The 23,809-nt window shown below is 34.5% G+C and overlaps 2 protein-coding genes and 2 long non-coding RNA genes across 5 annotated transcripts; 2 read left to right on the top strand and 2 right to left on the bottom strand.

The window, feature by feature from the left end:
- Positions 1-193: 193 nt before the first annotated feature.
- LOC100259026 (uncharacterized) lies at positions 194-4,227 on the bottom strand. The gene is made up of 2 exons (XM_010654230.2): positions 3,521-4,227; positions 194-260 (listed from the first exon to the last, which is right to left on the bottom strand). Exons 1-2 carry the CDS (start codon positions 4,225-4,227, stop codon positions 194-196), a joined length of 774 nt encoding a protein of 257 aa, XP_010652532.2.
- Positions 4,228-7,506: 3,279 nt separating this feature from the next.
- LOC100250421 (uncharacterized) lies at positions 7,507-9,703 on the top strand. The gene is made up of 2 exons (XR_786208.3): positions 7,507-7,701; positions 9,259-9,703. It is a non-coding gene; the product is annotated as an uncharacterized LOC100250421 (long non-coding RNA).
- Positions 9,704-11,435: 1,732 nt separating this feature from the next.
- Positions 11,436-16,984, top strand: LOC100264203 (calreticulin). Of its 2 annotated transcripts, XM_002270318.5 has the most exons (14): positions 11,437-11,595; positions 13,889-13,996; positions 14,147-14,339; positions 14,438-14,696; positions 14,836-14,892; positions 14,984-15,031; positions 15,136-15,222; positions 15,309-15,366; positions 15,487-15,554; positions 15,640-15,735; positions 15,814-15,861; positions 16,441-16,470; positions 16,548-16,652; positions 16,736-16,984. In XM_002270318.5, the coding sequence occupies exons 1-14, from the start codon at positions 11,505-11,507 to the stop codon at positions 16,745-16,747; spliced, it is 1,260 nt and encodes a 419-aa protein (XP_002270354.1). In that variant the 5' UTR covers positions 11,437-11,504; the 3' UTR covers positions 16,748-16,984. The 2 variants fall into 2 exon arrangements, with proteins under 2 accessions (XP_059593881.1, XP_002270354.1); XM_059737898.1 differs by having other exon boundaries at positions 11,436-11,595; positions 16,548-16,984.
- A 1,889-nt stretch (positions 16,985-18,873) lies between these two features.
- Positions 18,874-23,809, bottom strand: LOC104879794 (histidine kinase CKI1). The gene is made up of 7 exons (XR_002030420.2): positions 23,726-23,809; positions 23,204-23,440; positions 22,426-23,112; positions 21,430-21,805; positions 20,747-21,321; positions 19,345-20,538; positions 18,874-19,109 (listed from the first exon to the last, which is right to left on the bottom strand). It is a non-coding gene; the product is annotated as a histidine kinase CKI1 (long non-coding RNA).

Raw genomic sequence — 23,809 nt, 5'->3', positions numbered from 1 at the left:
GGCATGGATGGTTGGAAAACAGATTGAAACAACCACGCCATTTTCCAAAGATTTCCGCATCCAGTCCATGCTTATTTGTCAGTACTAGTACCTCCTTAGAAATCATTTCCCTTTCCAGCTTGAGAGGTGCATCAGCAGTTCAGTTCTGTTCTGTTCTGTTCTGTCAGCCCTGGAAGAAGTTTCCAGACCACTCTCAGACTCTCTGCTTTGTAGTCTCCATCCTCCTCCACGGCTCCACCTCATCATTATCCACAGCCCTACTGGATCCAGATGTGCAGAATGAAAATGGTTGCACATCTATGGTATCATGGAAACCAAATTTTTGTAAATTTGAAAAAAAAATGTAGATTAAATTTTATTTTTTTTAAAGTCCCGGAAAACAAAAAGACAACTTCATTCTTTTACCATATATACATCTTTCAACCAGTGGGTTACTGTAAATCTTGGAACAGATTCTTTGTGTGGACCAATTTTAGATTATGAAAAAATTTTGAACTCCAAAATACTCACCATTACTGGTTATATTTTGGGATAATCGATTAAAAGGGACAAATATCCCTCAATATTGCAGAACTAACCCCTCACTTATTTAAGTCTCAAAAATGACCCAATTCGGACAAAAATACCCCCTCAGCTATCTTTTCAGCCCATTTTCCCTTCAATTCCAATTTTCCCTTGTGTTGTGTCTCTTCCTTACCCTGCAAACCCATTTGTTCCATCTGTTAACCTACGAGAAACAAATCACGAAGGATTTTTCCGTTTATTGCAAGAGAACAAAAAGGCAACACAACACAAAGTAAAAACAGAAAGTAAGTTTCACTATTTCATTCTTTGATTTTAGTTTTTCGAACTGTACATATGAATCTTCATCCATGAAATGAGAAAAAACCCTAAGTGTCTTATTTTGGTTTATTTTTATTTTTTTTTTCAATCAAACCCTATTTTTCATCTTTCTAATATTGTGTGTTGATTCAGTTCATGAACATGGAGGAAGAAAAAAATTCGGTGATGAAAAATACGAAACAGAAGAGGTATAAAATTTTGGGAAAAAAGAGAAGTGAAAGAAAGCCAGGTTTTGAAACCTCGTCATCGTCATCAAAAAATGAGAAGAAATCAACTGATTTAGTAAGCATTAATTTTCTACTTGAAATTTTGATTTTTAATTTTATCATTTTTAATCGATTATCTTTTTTTTTTATGAATTTATTTTTCATGAATTGATAATGTAATTGTTGAAATTTTTCTCAGTGAGGTTATAGTCCAAGGTTTAAAGCAATATTTGAATGATTAGAAAAAACTAAACTTAACTACTATCAAGTTTACCATCAAAAGGTTTTGAAATTTTGTGTAATGAAGTTATTTGTTATGAATTTATAACGTATTTGAATATAATTTTTATGAAATTATTTTATCCAAATATTTAGAATTTTGATTTAAATATATATGTTAATAAAAAATTGAACTTAACTGCTATCAAGTTCATTGTCAACAGGTTGCAATTTCAAAATGGGTATTAGGAGTTGTCCACCTTCATCGAAGGATTATATATGTATATGACTTATTGATGGGCATCAATAATAATGCAAGATTGCAAGTTGCCATTAAACCATTAGCCAAATTGTTGCCGCATATATTGAATGCAATAGCATATTATGGGTTTCATGGTGACACAAAAGTTAACTACCAAGAATGGGAAATTGAACGGCTATAAGATATTTCTCAACAGGAAAATGAGTAAGTGATCTTAAATTTACTTTCATAACTTATACACTTAATCCTTAATAATATCCCTAACATTGATTATCTGTGTACCATGCAGTGGTGATTGTGGTATGTTTGTTATCAAATATGTTGAATACTTAATGCACAACCATCCATTGAAGTCATTAACAAGTGCTCGAATGGATTGGTTTCGGGAAAAGATTGCAGCAGAGTTATTTTATATGAAATACTTGCCTATGTAATGAATTCATGTTGATATTTCACATTTTGATAATGTAGTTGGATGGTTTGTTATGTGTAATTGGATAGCTTCATATATGTAGTTAGACATTTTGATAAATGTAGTTGGACAGGTTGATATATCTACTTGGATATTTTGATGAATGTTGTTCGATAGTTATGTATACAATTGGCCTTTTAAACTAAACTTGAATGTTGTCAAGTTGTTATGTGTACAAACTTGAAGGTAGTTAAGTCCACAGTCTTAATAGAACACCTGAACTTAACTACTATCAAGTTAACTGTGAACAAACTTGACAGATATTAAGTCGAAATCTATTCCAGAATAACATATTTAATCTGGACTTAACAGGTATCAAGTTGATCTTCTATAGACTCATAGGAAGTTGTGTCTACAGTTGCCATTTTAACTTGAACTTAACTATTGTCAAGTTATTTTATGAACAAACTTGAAGGTAGTTAAGTCCACAGTCTTCAGAGAAAACCTGGACTTAACTATTGTCAAGTTGTTTTATGAACAAACTTGAAAGTAGTTAAGTTCACAGTCTTCAGACAAAACCTGAACTTAACTATTGTCAAGTTGTTTTATGTATAAACTTGAAGGTAGTTAAGTCCACAATCTTTAGACAAAACCTGAACTTAACTATTGTCAAGTTGTTTTATGTACCAACTTGAAGGCAGTTAAGTCAACGATCTTTAGACAAAACCTGAACTTAACCATTGTTAAGTTGTTTTATGTACAAACTTGAAGGTAGTTAAGTCTATAGTCTTCAGACAAAACCTAAATTTAACTATTGTCAAGTTCCTTATCAATAAACGTGAGAACAGTTGAGTCCATAGTTTGAGAATAAAAATGTAATTTTCATTCATATTTTATACATAACTCATCATAACATATATGTATAAAAGTAACAAATATCTCCATTTCTATGGGTATGCAAAAAAAGGGGATCATTATTACAATATTCATCTATGTGCTTATCCTATCACCTTATACAAAAAAAGTAACTTACATTTCCGTTCACATGGGTACCAAAAAAACAAAAAAGCTCACTATTACAATTTTCATTCCATGTAAGTTCATAGAGTGCCAAAGCTATCATGATATCAAGGGATTGGTCGTTTGCATGTTTTCCGATTATGCCCATATTAACCACATCGACTACAACGAGATGTGTGCTTGCCCTCTCCACCAGAAGAAATTCTTACTTTCCTTGGTCTTCCTGTTGGACGTCTCATTTTAGGTGGTAACACAACTTTGTCACGAATATGATTAGGTACTACCCAATCTATTTCATTTCCAGTTGGATAAATACACTCTGAATATGAAGATAACAATGCTTTAGTAGTAAAATACTTAGAGCACAAAGTGTAACATGAAATGTTGTAAAAACTACAAGCAGCAATAGCATGTGCACATGGAATATGATCAAGATCAAATTGTCGACATGTGCATGAACGAGTGTCTAAATTCACTTGAGCACTAATGCCAACATAGTTAACATTACACTCCTTGGAGTTGATAGGTTCCACTAGATATGTTGCTGACATATTATACCTTGAATGAAGTTCTCCATCAGCCCACATGGTAAGTTCAGTTAACATTGACATTGCTTGTTGTTGACGAGTCACAAACCATTCTTGAAGTAAGTTTCTCAATTCTTCAACCAATTGCAAAACTGGAAGATCTCTAGCATTTTTCAACACAGCATTAAGGCTTTGAACGATCCCTGTCGTCATGATATTATATCTTTTTTCGGTAGAATATGAACGTGCCCATCGATCAACACCTATATCCATCAAATATCTTGCTGCTCTTGGGTCAATCATCTCTAGTTGCCCAAATATAAAATTAAACTCTGAAACATGATAAGCATGGGCAACATCATGGAACAACTTATGAATTGCAGGATTCTTGAACTTTGTCTTCAAATTTTGTCCAACGTGATAAGTGCAGACACCATGCCTCGCATGGGGAAATACTTTATGTACTGCTTTTTCAATGCTACCATGTCGATCTGATATCACAAACAAATCATCAATGTGTCCAAGTGCATCATGCAGTTTTTGTAAAAACCACTCCCATGAACCATCATTTTCTGAATCACCAATCCCAAAGGCTAAAGGGTATATCTGATTGTTGCCATCTTTACACGCTGCAATAAATAAAGTCCCTAAGTACTTTGCTTTCAAAAATGTCCCATCAACTACAATCACAGGCCTTATTGATGTGTGAAACCCAACAAGAGATGCACCAATCGACATAAAAAAGTATTTGAATTGATTATCACAATCAGTAACTATATCAGTAATGGTACCAAGATTTTTTTGCTCTAAAACATTGCAATAGGATGATAAAGTGTTATAAGACTCCTCAGGTGATCCCCTAATAGAACCGAAAGCAAGTTCTTTGGCTCTCCACGCCTTATCATAACTGATTTGAACACCATACTGCTTTCGAATGTCTGCTACAATGTCTTTTGGTCAAAATTCACAACCAACCCCTTGATATGTTTCTTTTATACTCTCACCAATCAACCAACTACTTGCATGTCGATTGTCACGAGACATCATACCTAACCGATAAGTGTGTGTTGAATAGAATTTCATTATTTGAAACATATTGGAAATCCCCAACTTGGTAATACGAACTCGCCACTTGCATTCTTTATCAAAACATTCAACAAGCAATAACTTAGTAGTGGATTTAGTTGTTTTGAACTCAAACTTCCTTTTCAGAGCCATCATATACAACTTTCTTTATAATTCTTTCTTATTTGAGTATATTTGGTGCTCTTCTAGATGGTCATCACTAATTCCACTAACTATAGGTTGTTGCATCATGTTTTGTCTTTCATTTGCTACATCTTCGATTATAGTGGGATTGTCATGTATGAAACCATCATTTGTATCAATCATGGTCAAGATTTCTGCACTTTGAGTTGAACTAGTTCTGAATGAGCCAATTTGGGTCACTTGCTTATCACTAGTAGGGTTAGTATTCATCTTATAATCCTCCTCATTAATTGCAGTCTCATTTATGTTCCAATCATGAACTTTATACCCTTCAAGTGACTCATTTTGAAATCTTGGTCCATTTTCACCATCAACAGTAACAGTTTCAACTGAATCACAATGAATGTGTCTACTTTTTTGCATTAACATTGAGTCTCCATTCAATTCTTTATCAATCTCAGAAGGCATATGACATTCAAAATAAAAATTGCAAATTGATTTCTGATTGTGATTATCAATTCTCTTTTCAACTATGATGCACAATGGAACAGACAGCTTACCATTTGTACAATTTAAACCAATAAAGAATTTCACATCCCCATTGTCAGTTAGTTGTATAAGACTTGTGGGTATGTTGGCATTGAATACATACTTCATTGAAAGAAAACAATTTGTTGGATCTAGCTTCAGAATATGATGGACAACTCCTAATAACTCTTTATATGATATAATTTTCGGGATCTCAATGCCTTTACCTTTACTTCCTTCGAAATAGAAAACATTTCCATCTCGTACCCATTCTCCTTCATATAAAAGCATTATTCCTACTTCATCAACCACTAAAATAACAAAATAATTCAATTAGTGGCATCAACAAATAATATTAGAATATTTTTTAGTTACATCATAGCATTAGCACCAATAAGTAGGTATTAATTTTAAAAAACTCATTCATTATTAAATACATATTATTTCATTACACATATTTATTTTTTTAATAAACAACAAATAAATAACATTATTAATCATCTTTACTACCTCAAATAATACCAATAATGCTAAAGAAATACAATGTATATAGTTATTAAATAAATTCAAACATTGTAACTCTAAACTATTTTAAACAATAAAAATATATTTCTTTACTAAAAGATTGGTTATGTTATAATTCATTTAATGTCAAGGGTAATTTGCAAATGATTCAACTCAAATTGAGTATAATTAAATAAAATAACAATAATATAATGTTACTATAAAATAACTATATACAATCTTAACTTACGTCAAGTTTAACTTAACACACGTCAAGTTCAACTTAATATCCGTAAGGTTTTGATATATAACTAAAAAAGATAACTTTATATATTATATCAAAACCCTATTCACACATATTTACATCTATATAAAGAACAAATATGCAAACAATACCAAAACCATCATAAAATTCCACAAGTTTTATTACTTACCATTATTTGATTTTTTCATATAGACAATGTTTCTCCACACTACACTTTTTAAGCTGATGGTTTCCTTCTTTTAATCCCTTTTTTCATGGCTGTAAATGATATTAAAAAAATTATAACAATTTCAAACTTATTTAAATATTTACTACATCTCATTAAATGTTTGAAAATATTCAATAAATAAAACATGAAAGAAAAAAATATGGAAAAATAAAAATAAACGTACACTGTTTATCCAACCACAACTTAAAGCGCTTTAAGTTGAAGAAATCCGAAGAGAAACTGTGTGAGACTTGAAGAAATGCACTGAAAAGAGAGAAACGGAATAACAGGAGAAAATAAAAAAAAGGAGAAAGTGGAAGAAATAATAAAAAAGAGGTGAATGGAGGGAAATAAAATTAGAATGGGAGGGAAAAAGGAGTTGATGTAGTTTAGGGGTATTTTTGTCTAGATCGGGTCATTTTGGAGGCTATTAAAAGTGGGGGGTTAGTTTTACAATATTGAGGGTTTTTTGTCCATTTTGATCCAATTTCCCTTATATTTTTTCCTTCATGACATTGCAGAAATGAGATGAAAGGAGTTCACCATCTTCAATTCCAAACCCTGGAAAGAATTTCAAAATTGACATTCCTAAAACTTTAACCCTTTACAATCAAACTTTCCACTAATATCAATGGAACGAAAATTATTTAAAATTCATAAAAATGCTTGAAAAAATTCTAAAAAAAATGATAAAATAAGTAAGAATACATATTTTAAAGTTATGTTATTTTGTCAGTATAATTGACATAGATATAATAAAAAAGAAAAACATTGGTAAATTTTAGAAGTGTATAAAGTTAGAATTGAGTTAAGAAATATTTGATTTTATTAAATAAAAACATTTTATATAGAAATATAATATATATGACATTATAATAGTCCTTAGTATCAAAATGAAGATCGATGTGGTTCCATCATATTGTTAGATGAAGGGAGTCCATCTTGTTGAAGACAATATTTATTTTAAAATTTTTAAAATGTTTTTATTAAAACATATTTTATTACATTTTAAATGAAAATTAAATTAATTTATATAAAATATTTTATTTGAGGTGTAATTTCTAAAAGTTTATTAAAAATACATGGTAACAACTTTTTCAAAATTGTTAAAATTATCTTATGAAGTGTTTATCATATTTACACAAGATAATGCAAAGCTTAGTAAAATTAAATCCATACAAGATATTGAAAAACCAAAAAAACCAAATAAATAAATGGAAGACTTGAAAATATATATATATATATATATATATATATATTTCTTCAATTTTATTTATTGAAAAGAAGGAAGAAATATTTTTTTTACAAATATTAATGAAAACCCATTTGAAAGAAAATAATAATGATGAAAATCCTTTTATTTATTTAATTTATATTCTATTCCTAAAAAAAAATTATATTTTAAATCAGTTATGTTTTTGGGTCAAGGCCTACTATTCTAACTTCGCAAGCTAGGGTTTGGTTTCCCTGCAGACTGAGCGGCCGAGCTCTTCCATTGGTACGCTTGAGGGCTTCTTCTTCTTCTGGTTCTCTTTGCTCTTTCTCTGGGTTTTCTCATCTACTTCAGCTTCATTTTTCTGGGTTTCATTTCTTTGTTCTGTTCTTATATGTATTTGGAACTACCCACCTGTTTTTGTTATTGGCAATGTTCATCATCTGAATTCAGAAATCTATGGTCAAATTAGGGTATCAGTTTGTGGTGTGGTTTCTCGAGAATATGGGAACCCAGGTGTTTGATATATGGTCGGTACTGCTTGTAAGTATTGGGAGAGTGGAATTCTTTGAAACATGGAATTAGAATGCAGACTAGAGAAAGATGAGATTTTAGTTTCTGGGTCGGTGCATTTAAACTGAAATTATGTGATTTTTGCTCAAATGTTCAAAGAATGAGAAGCTCGTTACGCAGAGCGAAGACTTAGGTAATTAAAAACCTTGACTCTCTCCATGTTTGATGCCAAAAGAAATCAGGGTTTGATTTTCTCCCCTAACGAGTTTTTGCACTGGAAAACACATGATTGGAACTGTGGGAGGTAATTTAAACCACACAACATCCACAAGGAAGTCTGAAAAGGTTTTGGATATGGGGATGTGGATGAGGAAGTCTGCTGCTGCTACCGCTACTCTGGTGGCTAGTCATGTCAAATGTATCAAAAACTTTATATGCCTGTGTCGAGTCCCTCGTCTTGTATGGACCTAAGGGTTCATTTGCAATCCAGTGCCTCTTTCAATGAGACCACCTCACTGAAACTCATTCACCAGTGGTTTCAAACTTGGATTGCCATTCCCAAATCCTAGTTGGAAAAAAATCAATCTGAAACAAAACATAGTGTATCATCTTCATTAGTTTTGCCTTCTTATTCTGCCTCTGATTCATTCAGCTTGGTGGAAAATCGTAAAGCGATGAAGCCCTTGAGGCCTAGCTCAAGTGGCAAGGGGTTGTGTGGAGTTTCAGGTTAGATTCTTACACAGGGGATAGACAGAGAGATGGGGGGATGAGATTCTTAGGGAAGAGGGAGGGAGGGAAGGGGGTTTTAGGTTTGGTCCATAGGAGAGCAAGAGGGAAGAGGGGAGGAAGAAGGGGGGTTGGTTTTGTTTGGTTTGGTTTCAGGTTTGATTCTTAGGGGCTAGAGAGGGAGGGAGTGACAACAATGATACTGGTGGCTGCTGTAGATTCATATGGGAGAGAACTCTTCTGCCCTGGAAGGCACTTAGGACAACTGGAAAACAAATTTCCACACTACAATTAGGAAGTATAAAAGCTTGCATAATGTAAAGATTCATGACAAGAGGCAATTTCTTAGCAAGGCAATTGTAGCAGGATTATCAAACTTTCCAGTTTACCAGGGTGATTTAGTATCCATGTCGATGGCAGTAGTTCTGGCAATTATTTGATGCAATTGATTTCTTTTCAAATGTAGAGAAAATAGGCTTTTGAGGTAAAGCAGTTTATCCACTTATTCTTAAAATGGGAAATCATAGAAAACACATAATTTATTCCAATATTGGGTCTAGAAAATCCCAGTCTGATCTTTTTCTCCAATGGGTTGTGATGCAGATTGTCTAGACACACAAGACACGTGATGGAGGCACAGACTGAGGGTGGCTCTCCTCCTAAGCCTCGGGTTAAAGCGACGCTTAACCTTGGACCAGAAACATATTCTGTGAATGCAAGCAAAGGTACCATTTCTGAACAATTGGTTTCAGTGAAAGAAGAGAGCATGGGCATACTGAAGGAATTCATCACCAAACATAATGTTCCTAATGACGTCCCTGATGAACCACTGGAAGCTTCTTCAGAAGACGAAGATGAAGTCCCCGAGAATCCTCCTGTGACAAAGAAGCGAAAATAGCTCCATTCCTGTAATACTTTTTTTTTTGGGATTGAATCTAAACACGAATGGGAAGCTCCCTTTGATCTAAAGGCAATCTGGAAATGCTGTACTAGCTATTTATAGAAGATCAAAGTGCAATACATTTCTTTCCATTCCATTTCTGTGATATATTCATTTGCAGCAAATTTTTTTAGGATAGAGGGGAGGCCATAAATGTCTATACGGAAATTGATTTTCTGAATGAAAATGACATGATTGGTAAAATCTCCTAAGAGATGTTGTACAGATTTGTATCTCCCAATGTGGATGGAGTGAAAAAAAAGAAAGAAAATATATATATATAATACATATTTGATGAAATTTGAACACAAAAGAATTATGTATATTTAGTGGAAAAGTGAATGAAATTAATCCTTATAAAAAAATATATTTTAGAATTTTAATAGAACCCTCAAAGCATAAAAATATGAAAATGAAAAGCGACGTCTTTAAAGTGCTTTTGAAATATATGTGATTACTTACTTATGTGATTATGAAAGAGAAATGATAACATATTGTAGTAATGTCTATTGAACAAATGAGATTAAAGTATAAATAATAAGACCGAAAGATATATATGTCTGATGAGATTTACATTATTACATAAAGATATATGATGATATTTAGATTATTAAATAAATATATAAACAAATAAAATCAAAATATAAGAGAATAAATAAATGAGATTAAAGTATAAATAATAAGACCAAAAGATATATATATCTTTTTAGTAGGTATTGAAAAAAAAATACACTTCGGTATTGTAGTTAGATCAAGTTATGAAATTTTGACTCTTATTGGTGCAAGGTATAATAGGATATATAACAAAGTGTATTCTATCAAAAAATAGATTGCAAAACGAATTACATTTGAATGATAAATTGCATTTTAATATTCCATTTTTTAAAATAAAAAATATATCATAAATTAAGAAAATATGAAATCTCACTTATATTTAGTATTATTTGAAAATAATTGTTACAATCTATAATTTAAAGAAGTATAGATATTTTTGTATAAATTTAACTAGTGTTATTATTTATTAAAGACTGTGTTTGGTTCTCGAAAAATTTGATGGAAAATACAAAAGAAAGAAAATAGAGAGGAAAAGTAAAAGGAAATAAAAAGTGAAAGAAAATAAAAAATAAAATTAAAGATAATAAATTATTTTTATTTGCTACTTTAAACTCATTTTATTTATTTTAACTTATCAATATAAAGATTAAATAATTTTAAAATATATAAGTTTCTAACTAATTTTAATTATATTTAATTTTCTTTGAAATATTTTATAGGACAATCAAATACGATAAAATCATTTTCTTTAGCATTTTTTTTTCTTCCTTGTACTTTTCGAACCAAACATAACCAAAAGGTTTTTTTAAAACTTGAAAATTTTGAGGAAGTGAAAGATTCTTTAATTTCTTAAATATTTTCAACTAGCATGTACTTGATTTTTTTTTGTACAATTTCTATATTTTGTACAAAATTTTCTATTCCAAACATCACATCTTATAAGTAATTTTTTTTATTTCTTTTTAAATTATATGGTTAAAATATATAAAATTTATAAATAAAAATATTACATTACCTAATAAAGTATACAATAAAAATATTTAAGGTTTTCAAATAAACGTTTGTTTTATAAAAATTAAAGAGTGATTTAAAAAACCCGTTCTCAAAAATTATTTTTTAAAATTATTATAGAAAATAATAGAAAATTCAGTAAATAAATAAATGAAAGGATATATAAAAAACTGCGCAATAAAAACGAATAAAAAATGTAAGCCAACCACGTCAATGGACGTGAAAACGGAATAAAATTCAGTTTATCACGGTAAGAAAAAAAATATAAAAATTAAAATAGATCAATACGTTGGCGAACTTTCTAAGTGTTCTTCTGAGTGGAAGAACTTCTCAAGGTTCAGCGATGGCGACTAGCCCTAATCTCATTGTTGCGATAGTATTCGCTCTCCTCACAGTCGCTTCGTCACACGTCTATTTCGAAGAGCGCTTTGAAGGTAACCACACATTTCTCTCATCTCTGCTCATTTTTCGGTGTATGCACACTCATTTCCTCTGTTACTGGATCAATTCATGATCGAATCGAATCGTTTCGGTTTTTCTATGTTGAATTGGGAGAAGAATCCGCGAATTTGGTTACTGTGTGTCGTGAGAATCACTTTCTGATTCAGATGGATGCATGGTGATTTTTGTTTCTTCGTGTTTCAAAAATTGTTCGTTTCTGAGGTTACTGTCTTTTCTTTCTATCTGAATGGACGGCAAGGATGGCCATTTCAAATTTTCGGAGGTTTTAATGCATGCGTATATGTTTTCCGATGATAACAATGCTATTCTGCTTGTGTGGCTAAAAAATTTGTAGTCTGCTGTGAAGTTCACTGTGTAGAACTAATAAAAAAGGGTTCATGTGGATGATCACATGCAGTTGGGATTAAGGCATTTTTTTTTTTTTTTTTTTTGAATTGACTTCTTTCTCCGAAATGAAGGAGGGTTGCAGCATTTTCCTTTTGAAAAAGAATTCATTTTCATGCCAAAGCCTGCGGTTTGGTTGTTGGCGGTTGCAATGCATATGGTTTGTGATTTATTGGAAAACTTGGGCGCCCGGTGTCTTGTGTTCTTTGCAGAATGTAATCAGAGTTTTATATTTTTTTTTTTAGGTGTTTGGGATGCTATGTTGTTGGTATTATGCTGGATATTTGGGGAACGCCTTAGGGAAGATACTTTTCCTTGCAGTAACAGGGTTTACAGCATCTGTATAAACTGTTTTAAATTCTTGAGATATGGTGTACTCAATTGATTTAGTATGTTTGGTGATTTGTTTGTTTGTCCTCTTCACGGGGTCAACTGGTTGGATGATTTATAACTTCACTGTTTTAAATTCTTGAGATATGGTGCACTCGATTCATTTGGTATTGGGGATGGCAACAGGGTGGGTTTGGGACAGGCCACCCCTATCCTATTCCCGTCCTGATTACATGGTTATCTCTCATCCCCATCCCAAACCTGTGTTGGGGCAGGTTGATTTGTTCCCATCCCCGTTGACGAAAGGATTAATGATCCCATCCTTGGCACATCCCTGATGTGCATTTTGTCAAATTTGGTCTAGTATTATCGATCCAAGCCATAACCCTAACTAGTAATGGGTGGATACCATACCTAATTGCACTCTTCTTTCACTGAAAATAATGAGATTTTGATCATCTATCAAATATGAACGAAAAAAAAATATGTAAAAGTTCAAATTAACACCACAACTATCAATAATTTTAAGCTTATAGTTAGCTTAAATAATTGAAAACTAATGCAAAATACCAAAAAAAAAAAATCATCTGAACAATTCAGAAGATGGCAGAATGAACAATGAACCAAAAGGGAACATGGGTTAACATTAGCCATGGATTTGGATCCCTCTCATGGCCAATCTTTGAACTAGGATTTCATTAAATTCACTACTTAAAAAACTTTCACATTCTTCTTGTGATGTGCTCTCAGACAAAGACTTTGAGATAGTGCTCTAGATGATTGCCTTACACATATTTCGGGCAAGGAGATTGAGGAAGCTTGAAGATGCCAACGATGGGTACAAATGAGTGGTGGATAGGAACAATGTGGCCTATGACCAGTTTGACGATGCAGCAGAGGAGTTTTGGGTGTTGAGGCTAAAGCAAGAGCAACATGGAATTGATTTCGGAGTCTTTCAATTGGTGTGAGGGGGGATGAAGAAGAGCTATTGATCTCGGATATAGGGTTTCATGTAGTGCATTGGAGGAGGAAGAAGAAGAATGGGCCGTCAGAATTAGGGCAAATGTGAAGAAAGAAGTCTATAAATAGTGGGAGTTTTTTGGTATTCTACTGGTAATTGAAGGATAATTTCGTAAATTAATATTTAGGGCGGGGTGGGACAAGTTGTGACAAAATCCATACCCATCCTAAGCCCAGTTTGGGTTTTTCAAATATCCCCAAACCCGTCCTATACCTGATTTTTATATTTCATACCTGTTCCAATAGGGGTGGGGCGGGTTACCCGAGTAACCCACAAAACTGCCATCCCTATTTGGTATGTTTGATGATTTGTTTGTTTGTCCTCTTCATGGGGTCAACTGGATGGATGATGTATAACTTCACTTGATTCATTTGGTATGCTTGGCGATTTGTTTGTTTGTCCTCTTCACTGGGTCAATTGGATGGAAGATGTATAACTTTTTGTTTTTCATTAATCTTCACTTCTTTTTTCAAATTGTTTCCCTTTTTACTAAGTTTTATGAATATGTTTCCATAATGGCTAACATTTAGATGGATGGGAGGATCGATGGGTTGTATCTGATTGGAAGAAAGATGAGAACTTGGCAGGGCAATGGAACTACACTTCTGGGAAATGGAGTGGGGACCCGAATGATAAAGGTATGCTATCCATCATTATACTGTCTGTACATTAACAAAGACGAAAAGTGCTTTGAGACCTCTTGCTTCTGTTTAAGGGTTCTCATTTCAGGTGTGATTTTCCTTATTAAGAGTTTTCAGACTACTTATATGGTTTGAATCTGGGTCCAGGTATTCAGACTAGTGAAGACTATAAGTTCTATGCAATCTCAGCTGAGTTCCCTGAATTCAGTAACAAGGATAAGACTTTGGTTTTCCAGTTTTCTGTTAAGCACGAACAAAAGCTAGATTGTGGTGGTGGCTACATGAAGTTGCTCAGTGGTGAAGTTGATCAAAAGAAATTTGGTGGTGATACCCCTTATAGGTGACATGTGCCTCTGCTGAACAATCCTTTTTGCTCCTTTCAATTTTCTTTCCTAGTTGGGTTCTAACCTGACAAATTTTGTATTCTGTGGACTGCAGTATCATGTTTGGACCTGACATATGCGGATATAGCACCAAAAAAGTTCATGCCATTTTTTCATACCAGGGATCAAATCACTTGATCAAGAAGGATGTGCCTTGTGAGACTGACCAGTTGACACATGTTTATACTTTTGTTCTCCGACCTGATGCTACCTACAGTATCCTTATCGACAATGTGGAGAAACAATCTGGTAGTCTTTATTCTGATTGGGACATTCTCCCTCCAAAGCAGATCAAGGATGCCAAAGCCAAAAAAGTAATTACTCATAAGAAGTTATTTTTTATCTTCTGTTTAGATTGTTGCATTATGTGTTAAATTTTGGCAGTAACCCAGAGTTCAAGAGTGTGTTAGATTTTCTTTCCTTTTTGACAAGAAGAATGTGTTGGATTTACAGCCTGAAGCTTGGGATGATAAAGAGTATATTCCTGACCCTGAAGATAAGAAGCCAGAGGTAGTTTTCCTTCATCTGGAAACTTAACTCATAAATTCCAATAGAAATATGAGACCTTTTTGTTTGACCATATACCACATCTTGTATGAAGGGTTATGATGACATTCCAAAGGAGCTACCTGATCCTGATGCCAAAAAGGTAAGTAATTAGAATTTATAGTTCAGTATGGTAAATTCTTTTATAAGGAACCATAATTTCATGGGGAGAAACTTGTTACTGAATAATCAGCTTTATGACCCTAGCCTGAAGATTGGGATGATGAGGAAGATGGTGAATGGACACCTCCAACAATAGCTAACCCTGAGTACAAGGGACCATGGAAGCCCAAGGTTCGCTGAAATGTTTATTAGTTAAGATGATGTTATGGAATTTTGGAAGTTGACGGTTCACTTAATTGTTCTTGAACCATTGGCAGCAAATAAAAAACCCCAACTACAAGGGAAAATGGAAGGCACCTATGATTGACAACCCAGGTTCTTGCATATTCCACTTCAACATTTTAATTTGTTTGCAGTCTTGGTGTTCTTTAATGTTATTTTCTAATACTGATATATTTTCAACATCTTAAATTTGTGTGTTTTTTGCCTTTTTAGATTTCAAGGATGACCCAGATTTTTTTATTTACCCCCATTTAAAATATGTAGGCATTGAACTGTGGCAGGTAATCATCTCTATGGTTTACCCTGTGCTATTCTTAAATTATAATTCACATCCTAATCAAGCAAGCTACAAAATGCATGCACCAGGTGAAATCTGGGACCATGTTCGACAATATTTTGGTTTGCGATGATCCTGATTATGCAAAGAAGCTTGCTGAAGAAACTTGGGGAAAGCACAAGGGTGTATGTTGCAATCTGCTGTTTCATGTTGCTTTATGAAATTTTGTATTTTCTATTGATTTTGAGCTCACTGATTTGCAGGCTGAGAAGACGGCATTTGAAGAGCAAGAGAAGAAAAGAGAAGAAGAGGTACTGTCTTCATTCTCTGTAGATATCTTTGTAGGCAACATAAGTTTGTATTTTTGTGCTTCAATGACAGATTTCACAGTTCGCCCTGTGGTTCTCTATTGTGAGCATACATGCATACACGGTCACGTGGAAGGAAGTAATTTAATTCTTTTTGTTGACCACTCATTAAAGTATAAAAGGATATTATTTAAGTTAGCTTTATGTTTAAGACCTGATGTACATGCATGCATGCATTCACATGGAAGAAAGTATTTAATTCTTTTTGGTGGCCACTCATTACTGTATAAAAAGATAGTATTTTAGTTGGCTTGATATTTAACACCTGATGTACCTGCTCTAATGACCAGTTACCTTGGTGTCTCATGATATTTAACTATTGAAAGAAAAATTCTGGTTTTCTAGATAACTCCTTATGGTAATTGCTCTATTTGCTACTTTGAGGACCCTTTTAGCCACAGCAAATTACTGGATATTTTGTTACTCTCGAATTTTCTGAAAGCATAGCCAAAATGTTTTCTGGATCAGTCTGTATTATTAATTAATAGGATAGGTTTCTAACTCTGAATTTGATCATTTCAGGAATCAAAGGATGACCCAGATGATTCAGATGTAAGTTCAATAAAGTCTCTTCCAGGGTTTCATTAGGCATAAGCCAAACATTCTTACTCTTCTTACTTGTGGGACAGGCTGAGGAGGATAATGATGATGCAGAAGGCAATGAATCCGATGATGAATCTAATGCAGAGACAGAAAAAGATGATGATGATGATGATGATGATGATGAGGCTCACGTATGCTTCTCTCTTCAATTTATCTGGATCTCCCGGCTTAAACACATTCAAATTCTGTTCTCATATATTTTTTCAATTTGCAGGATGAGTTATAGGAAATGGGGCTTCAAATTCCTGCAGCAAAATATGGTTTAGAAATGTGTGGTTGGGGTGGTGATACACCCAAAGATTTTCCCTTTTCCCCTTTTCTTCCTCTCCCTTTTTCTTTTTTTTTTTTGTTTCCTAAGCGGTACGAGAATATGCAATATATGGCAATGAACTCTTTGCCTATATGCAGCCTCTTTGAGAAAGTAATTCAGAAATGCAATAATCTCGAGTTGCATTCTCTGTAACTATCCTTACCATCTGGGTACAGATAGCCATATGCATTAGAAGATTTTGCTAATAATCTTCACTCAGCCATTCAAATATGTTAGAAAAAATGTTTAAAAGATGAGGTACAAACTTAGAATACAAGAGAATGAATTCCTTTGCAAGATGCAAACTTAGATTATGGTAAGGAGAGAACGTTCTTTCACAGTGTATGTACTTAAAGACAGGAATAGGCTCCTTTAAAGGAACTGAACATAAGATTTAAGAGAGAAGTTACAAAGGATGAGGTAATCTGTAAGCAACCATTAAATAAACTCAGAGGCAAATAATTTCCAACAAAAGATACCAAGTGCTTTGCTATTTTAGTTAACCCATCTGTCATCTAATTAGTCAAGCAAGGAACCTCTTAAATGGAGCATCCCAACTCTACGAGTATATGGAATATTTGGTGCAAGCCTCCATGAACCTCTTTCCATATGAGCTACTCGTGAGATGCTTAGAGTAGAAGTCCTCTCGACCACAAAGTCTGACTAGCCGAATGCTGCCAAAAGTACTGCAACCTCAGCCAGTCAGCCTCCTGTTTGGAGTTAATGTGAATGGCTAATACCTATGAGAATCATGAGTATTTTCTTTTGCACCGGCTTAAAATTCATCCACAATAACCTAACAACAAACAACAATAATAATACAAAATATCTAGTAAAATGACATCAAATATAACATGGAAAAATTTAGGAGATAAAAAAATTATGAAGATTTTTTTTTAATTTAAATAATAATTGGAATGCAAAATCTGACTAGTTTTTTTTACTCGAATAATTAGCAGAACTTGAAGTGAAAATCTATCATTTCAAAAACATCTCAAACAAAAATGGAATTCAAATTTTCTAAATACGTTGGTACTCATGGATTTGAGTAGAAATATAATTTTTCTCCACCATATTAAAATCTAGAAAATTGTCTATAGAAAATTTTTTAGTGCCAGCATCTTCAGTGATATATTTCTTTTTAAGATTATCCGCCTATATATCTTTAGCGGGATCATATCTAAAATATGGATCATAGAACTCATTGACCACACCATTAAGAAAATTATTCTTACAAAGATGTTTAGCCTTCTTCCATGTTCAAGCAACATGCCAACATCTGAGCTTTAATTCAAGAAGTTTACCATTTGGCTTTGGTTAAGTGGGTATGAAATCCACATGCATGTATTGTTTGTAGGATAAATAGTATCTTTCTACGCCATCTTTTATAGTTGGTCCCATGGAAGAACTCTAACTTGATGATGTCAGGAACTTGGACTACAATTTCATCTTTTGCCCCCTCTGGTATGTAAGTCCGCGCAATAAGATGGTGGGATTCGATCTCCTGAACTCTACTAAGGAACTCAATTCACTTGAATGTGGAAGGGAAAGAAGCATAGACACTGATAAATGGGTTAAACAAAAATATTAAGGTGGAATTTTAACATTTGTAGTAGTTTAAAATGTATTTAAAAAAGTTTGAAACAACCCACAACTAATTATACGTATTAATATTGGAAATCAAATTAAGCCAACATAGCTCACATCATCAGAGAGCTTCAACTGGATGACCCATGTTGTGAGAATCCGAGAAAATTTGAACAACAGAGAAAGAGGAGGGAATTTGGAATGGGAGATGTGGGAACTACTCATGCAGACTTACAGGGATAAACATCATTTGTTGCTTGTAGAGGACTCTTGGAACCCTCTTCCCCTCTCAAACATTTGAGTTGATTTCTAATAAAATCCTGTGTTTGGTTTCCTATTATTATAACCTCTCTAACTTGCCCTATCCTTGTCTTCATGCCAAACATACTTCCACTTCTGCACCAAACACAGCTATTACAACAGATATGGTATAATACATGATACAGGAAAAATAATTAATTAGAAAGGCTCAAAATCAATTTCATCTGCTGTTCGTATACTCAATGGCTCCCATCAGAGTTTCCCTTTTAAGCGGCTTTGATAAATGATAATCCATTCCAGCCTCGATTGTCCTCTTCGCTTCCTCCCCATTTGCATGAGCAGTTAATGCAATGATCGGGATATGAACGCCATACTGCTGTTCCTCCTCCCTTATGCGTTTTGTTGCTTCATATCCATCCATTTCTGGCATCTGTGAAACATTATAGCAAAAGAAATTTATACCTTCATGCATACTGTAGATCTTGCTTCAAGGGATTCTTAATCACCGTTATAATTGGCAACAAATAAAAATGATCCCAATTTTCTCAGACTGCATTAGTGTTTGTTTACCGAGAATGCATAATGCTAGTGTTTTGAATCATCTGTACATGTCTCTAGAAATCGAACTTGTGATATGTAAAAGAGATTGGAAGTGTAAACTGTACCTCGCAGTCCATTAGAATGTAATCGTAGGGAAGAATGATGGAGGCGTTGTTCTTCGTATTATTGCGTAGACCATTGCAAACTAACTCCACAGCTTTTGCTCCGTTGTCACAGGCTTCGACTGTTCCACCGAGTCGAGTGACATGGGCCGTAGCCAGCTTGCACAGCACCATAGAATCCTCAGCAATCAAAACCCTTTTCCCCCTCAAGGGGTTTTGGTTACTTGAAGTCCCAACTTCTTGTATTTCTGGTTCTTTAACCAGGCGTACTCGACTCCGGGATTTTCTTGGCGTGGTCCTGTTAGTAGTTGGAAGCGAAGATAAGCTTGGTTCTGGACCAGCTTTTCCAACCTGTGAAATGGCTGAAATGCCCAGCATTGGGCCACCAAATTCTGGGAGGAGTTTAGCCACTTGATACAACCGTGATCCGTGAAAAGGTTTCAGCATCACTAGATCATTGGGCGAAATCATCTCCTCGGGGACGTCTCTGAAATTGACACTGCGGAGAGTTGGTTTATCTAACCAAACAGCGCGACAGCAAGTATTCTGAAGGTCTTTTCTAAATTCAGCCACAGCCCTGCAAAGTTCAGGAAATGGCCCAGCAGTGGCTTCAATCAGAATTAAGATGAACCTCGGCGTGCCTCTAGCGTAGGTCTTTCTTGGGGTGGGCAATGTCAGATCAGTTCCATCCATGGCACTTAGCGGCATATCCTTAGGTCCGGCATTAGAGCTGAAGGAACCAGATCTAAAGCTTCGTGGACTAAATTCTGATATCCCAGATGAGCTGCGATGTGAAAGGCTTACCTTTCGCCTTATCTTCTTGAGGGCATACAAAAACCGCTCCCATTCCTTCAGTACCGATACTTTTATGCCTAGGGTTTCAAATAACCTTTGCGTGATTCTTCTCCTTTCATCACTTTGCATCAAGATTATCACATGGGATCCCTCGGCCCTGGGACTAGGCCTTGGCGAGGTAAGAATATTCAAACCCGGATTGCATGTACTTTGAATCCTCAAATCTAGAGGTTGATATGAGTAACTGGACGTAGCATGCCCTTGTGCTTCAATGTCCTCTTCCTTTCCATGATCAGATGGAACAGTGTCACAGGTTGTAAGGAAAATATTGAACCTGAAGCAAGTTCCCTTTGCGCCGATTTCCTTATCAACAATTCCAATATCTCCGCCCATTAGACGAACCTGTAGAAAATTTGAAATTGAAGTTATAAGTCATTCAAAAGTAGAATCTTGCTGCAGTTGATTTCTCAAGCTCCATCCTAGAAGTGCATTAGAGCACTAATTTTGTAGACTTTACAGGTTGAAGCCAGCAACATCCAGTATTATTTTATCAGTATTAATTTTCAAACTGAAAAAGAAGTTAAATTTTTCACCAGTTTGGCTTACATACCAGAGATTGAACAATACCAAGGCCTAAGCCAGTGCCTCCTGTTCCAAGAGCTGTTTCTTTGACCTGAACATAGTTTTCAAAGACAGACTTCTGCTTCTCTTTGGGGACTCCTTTACCAGTATCATCCACCTCAAACACAAACTCCATACAATTAGGGTTTTTTTGGACTTTATTGCTGGCTTCCAGGTCCTTGAATGCTTCATTATTCTTGCAAAAAAAGCTCCATAAACGGTTCAACATGCTTTTCTGGCTAGAAGCTAGGACCGAACTTTCTGAACTTGGTTTCTTAGCCCAAGCTCGAATGGATACATGTCCCTCAGAAGTAAATTTGACAGCATTACTTAGTAAGTTGCACAAAACCTGTTTGAGCTTCATGCGGTCGCCTTTAACACGTGAAAACTTAGCGACAGAACCATCGTGAGGATCCAACACGACATCTACGCCTTTTTTCATACCAACAGGATGATACAAATCAACAACATCTTCAAGGAGCTCTTCCAAGTTGAATTCCTCCTCTTCCAGTTGCATCTTACCAGCTTCAATTTTGCTGGTATCAAGAATAGAATTCAATATACCTGAACAATTAATGCACATAATTGTAAGAACATAAGCTTAACAAAGAGGGGAACTTACAGAAAACTTCATAAATGTAGAAGTAATAGACTAATACTTAGTAGAGTTACCCAAAAGGTCCTTCGTGCAACCCTCCATTTGTATCAAGTTTGTCTCTATCTCAGAGCCTGGAGCAACTTCATCCTTAGATATGTCTATCAAACCGGTAAGTCCTGCTAGAGAAGCACGCACGTCATGGCTAGCGCTCGCAAAAGCAAGACTTTTGTTCATACTCTTCCTTTCAGCTTGCTGTGTAGCATCCATTTGCTTTATAAGCTTCGCACGTAAGTACATTTCTCTTCTGGCTGCTCCAACAAGCAAGAACATGAACATAGAAACCAAGATGACCATAATGACAACCATTACTATATGAAGGATGAGTGCTGATCTGCTGCTCTTATGAACACGGCTCTCTAGTCCCCTGTATGGAAAAGCCAATGCATATACCTGAATACGAAGTAGATTTAGAGTAATTAATGTTCATGCATAACAATTGAAGAATGTTTTACTAAATTGAAATGAATACCAATCATGCATATTAGATCACTAATAATACGGTGAATCGAGCGTGAACAAGGTCGAATGTGTATGTTGGATATGCTCATGACATAATTATCAAAACTGTCAATATTTAGATACATGGAAGTAAACATGAAGTAGGGATCAAATCAAAAAAATTTCTAACAGGATAAAGCTACTCTATGCAAAAAAAAATGCAGTACTTCCCTAACAGACAATATTCTTGGGAACTTTTTAGCTTTAAGGTGTGAGGGGTTTTCCTCTTGATCAGAGCTCCTCATACCTGGGGGATGAATCTCACATGACTTTAGCCCTAAGATGATGAATTTAGCCCTAATACGATGGACTGTAATTAAATTACACCTAGATAAAAGGAAGATAGCGTATTAAAATCATAAGACATGGAAGAAAACGCGCAATCAAAAAACGAATCTAGCCAATAGAGTAATTTTTTGTTTACATGAATATAGCTCTAGTTTAAATTAATAAGAAAAATGCAAAAAATTCTAGGGCATACTGAATTGTTATTGTAAAGATTTAGAGCATACCGATTTCACTCCCATGATTTCAAGCTGCGAACAGTAAACTACATAATCCTTGTTGCTAATATTCAAAACAGAAGCTTTTGGTGTCCTATCATCGGCCTTACACGAGACGTTCCCAACATGGCTTATTTGATCACCATCTTGATTCTCTACTACTTTGAAAGAAATGGAATCATTAGAAACCATTATTTGTGTGTTTGGGAGCCCTTCTATGAGCACTTTATTATCTTCTGTAGCCAAGCATAAGCTTCCATCATGAAGATCAATAACAGACAAGAAATCAGTTACTTCTTTCACTGGAAACCCTAGAGAGACAGCTCCTCTTCCATCCACCTTAGCTGTGTTAAGGAAAAGATCTTGGACACTGTTCCATTCAGTTCCTAAAGAAGAATATCCATTGGTACTATTCATAGCTTCCTCAAACCAGCTTGCATTAACCACTACCAGCGGAGGCGAAGTGATGACTTTCCCATACAGTTTTCCTGTGTCACTATCTGCCCGTTGGATGTACCATGTATATGCAGTAGCATTCGGGGAACTTGAATTAACAGAAATTGAAGAATTAGAATATAGCGCAAAAATTTCGCTTCCATGAGCATAGTAGGAGAAGAGTAGGCCATCAATTCCAATATAAGAAATTTGTGATACATGTGGAGTTATGGATAGTGCCTGAAACAACATGGGCGCCACCTGCAAGAAATATTAAAATTAGGTATTTTCAATTGCTATTAATCAAATACTACATCTCTGATCATAAAAAGAGGAGGAGATGGATTCATACCCTATTCTTAATTTCGGAGAATGGAAGCTTCATTCCGCTCACAGATGCATTTAGAACCCTTGCCAAGTTCATAGCTGAGGCATTCATTGGATGCACCAGCTCTGCTGTGCTTTTAATCTCTGAAAGCAATTCAGTGTGGAGCTTTTGAGAGCTCAGCTTTGCATCATGCTCTATTTTTTTAATTGTATCGTACCATAATGGGATCACCACGCTTGGAAGCAGGAGTACTAAAAATGCCTGCATTGAAGGTTAGAGTAGCATCAAAATCCAGGGTTAACAAATATTACATCAAATATTAGGAGAGAAAAAAAAGCTCATCTCTGTCAGAATGATGATCTGATATTTCTGAGGAAAAAATAATCCTTGGGATAGTTTAAAAACTATTGCAACTTAGAAAGAAAATTCAGATTTTCTTTTCCTTTTCCTCAGTTTTCTTTGGCAACTGAAAATCATGTGGCATTGATAAAGGAAATCAATCACATATGATATCAAGAAATGATTTAGTTTTGAGGAATTAATCACCAGAAGGGCAAAGAAGCAAACAGGCCGGAGCACAATCATTGAGGCAATCTTCATTCTGGTTGCTGAATTAGATCAAGCAAGCAC

The sequence above is a fragment of the Vitis vinifera genome, chromosome 7, assembly GCF_030704535.1.
Source record: "Vitis vinifera cultivar Pinot Noir 40024 chromosome 7, ASM3070453v1".
Classification (NCBI taxonomy): Eukaryota; Viridiplantae; Streptophyta; class Magnoliopsida; order Vitales; family Vitaceae; genus Vitis; species Vitis vinifera.
This window is presented reverse-complemented; position numbering and strand designations above follow the sequence as displayed.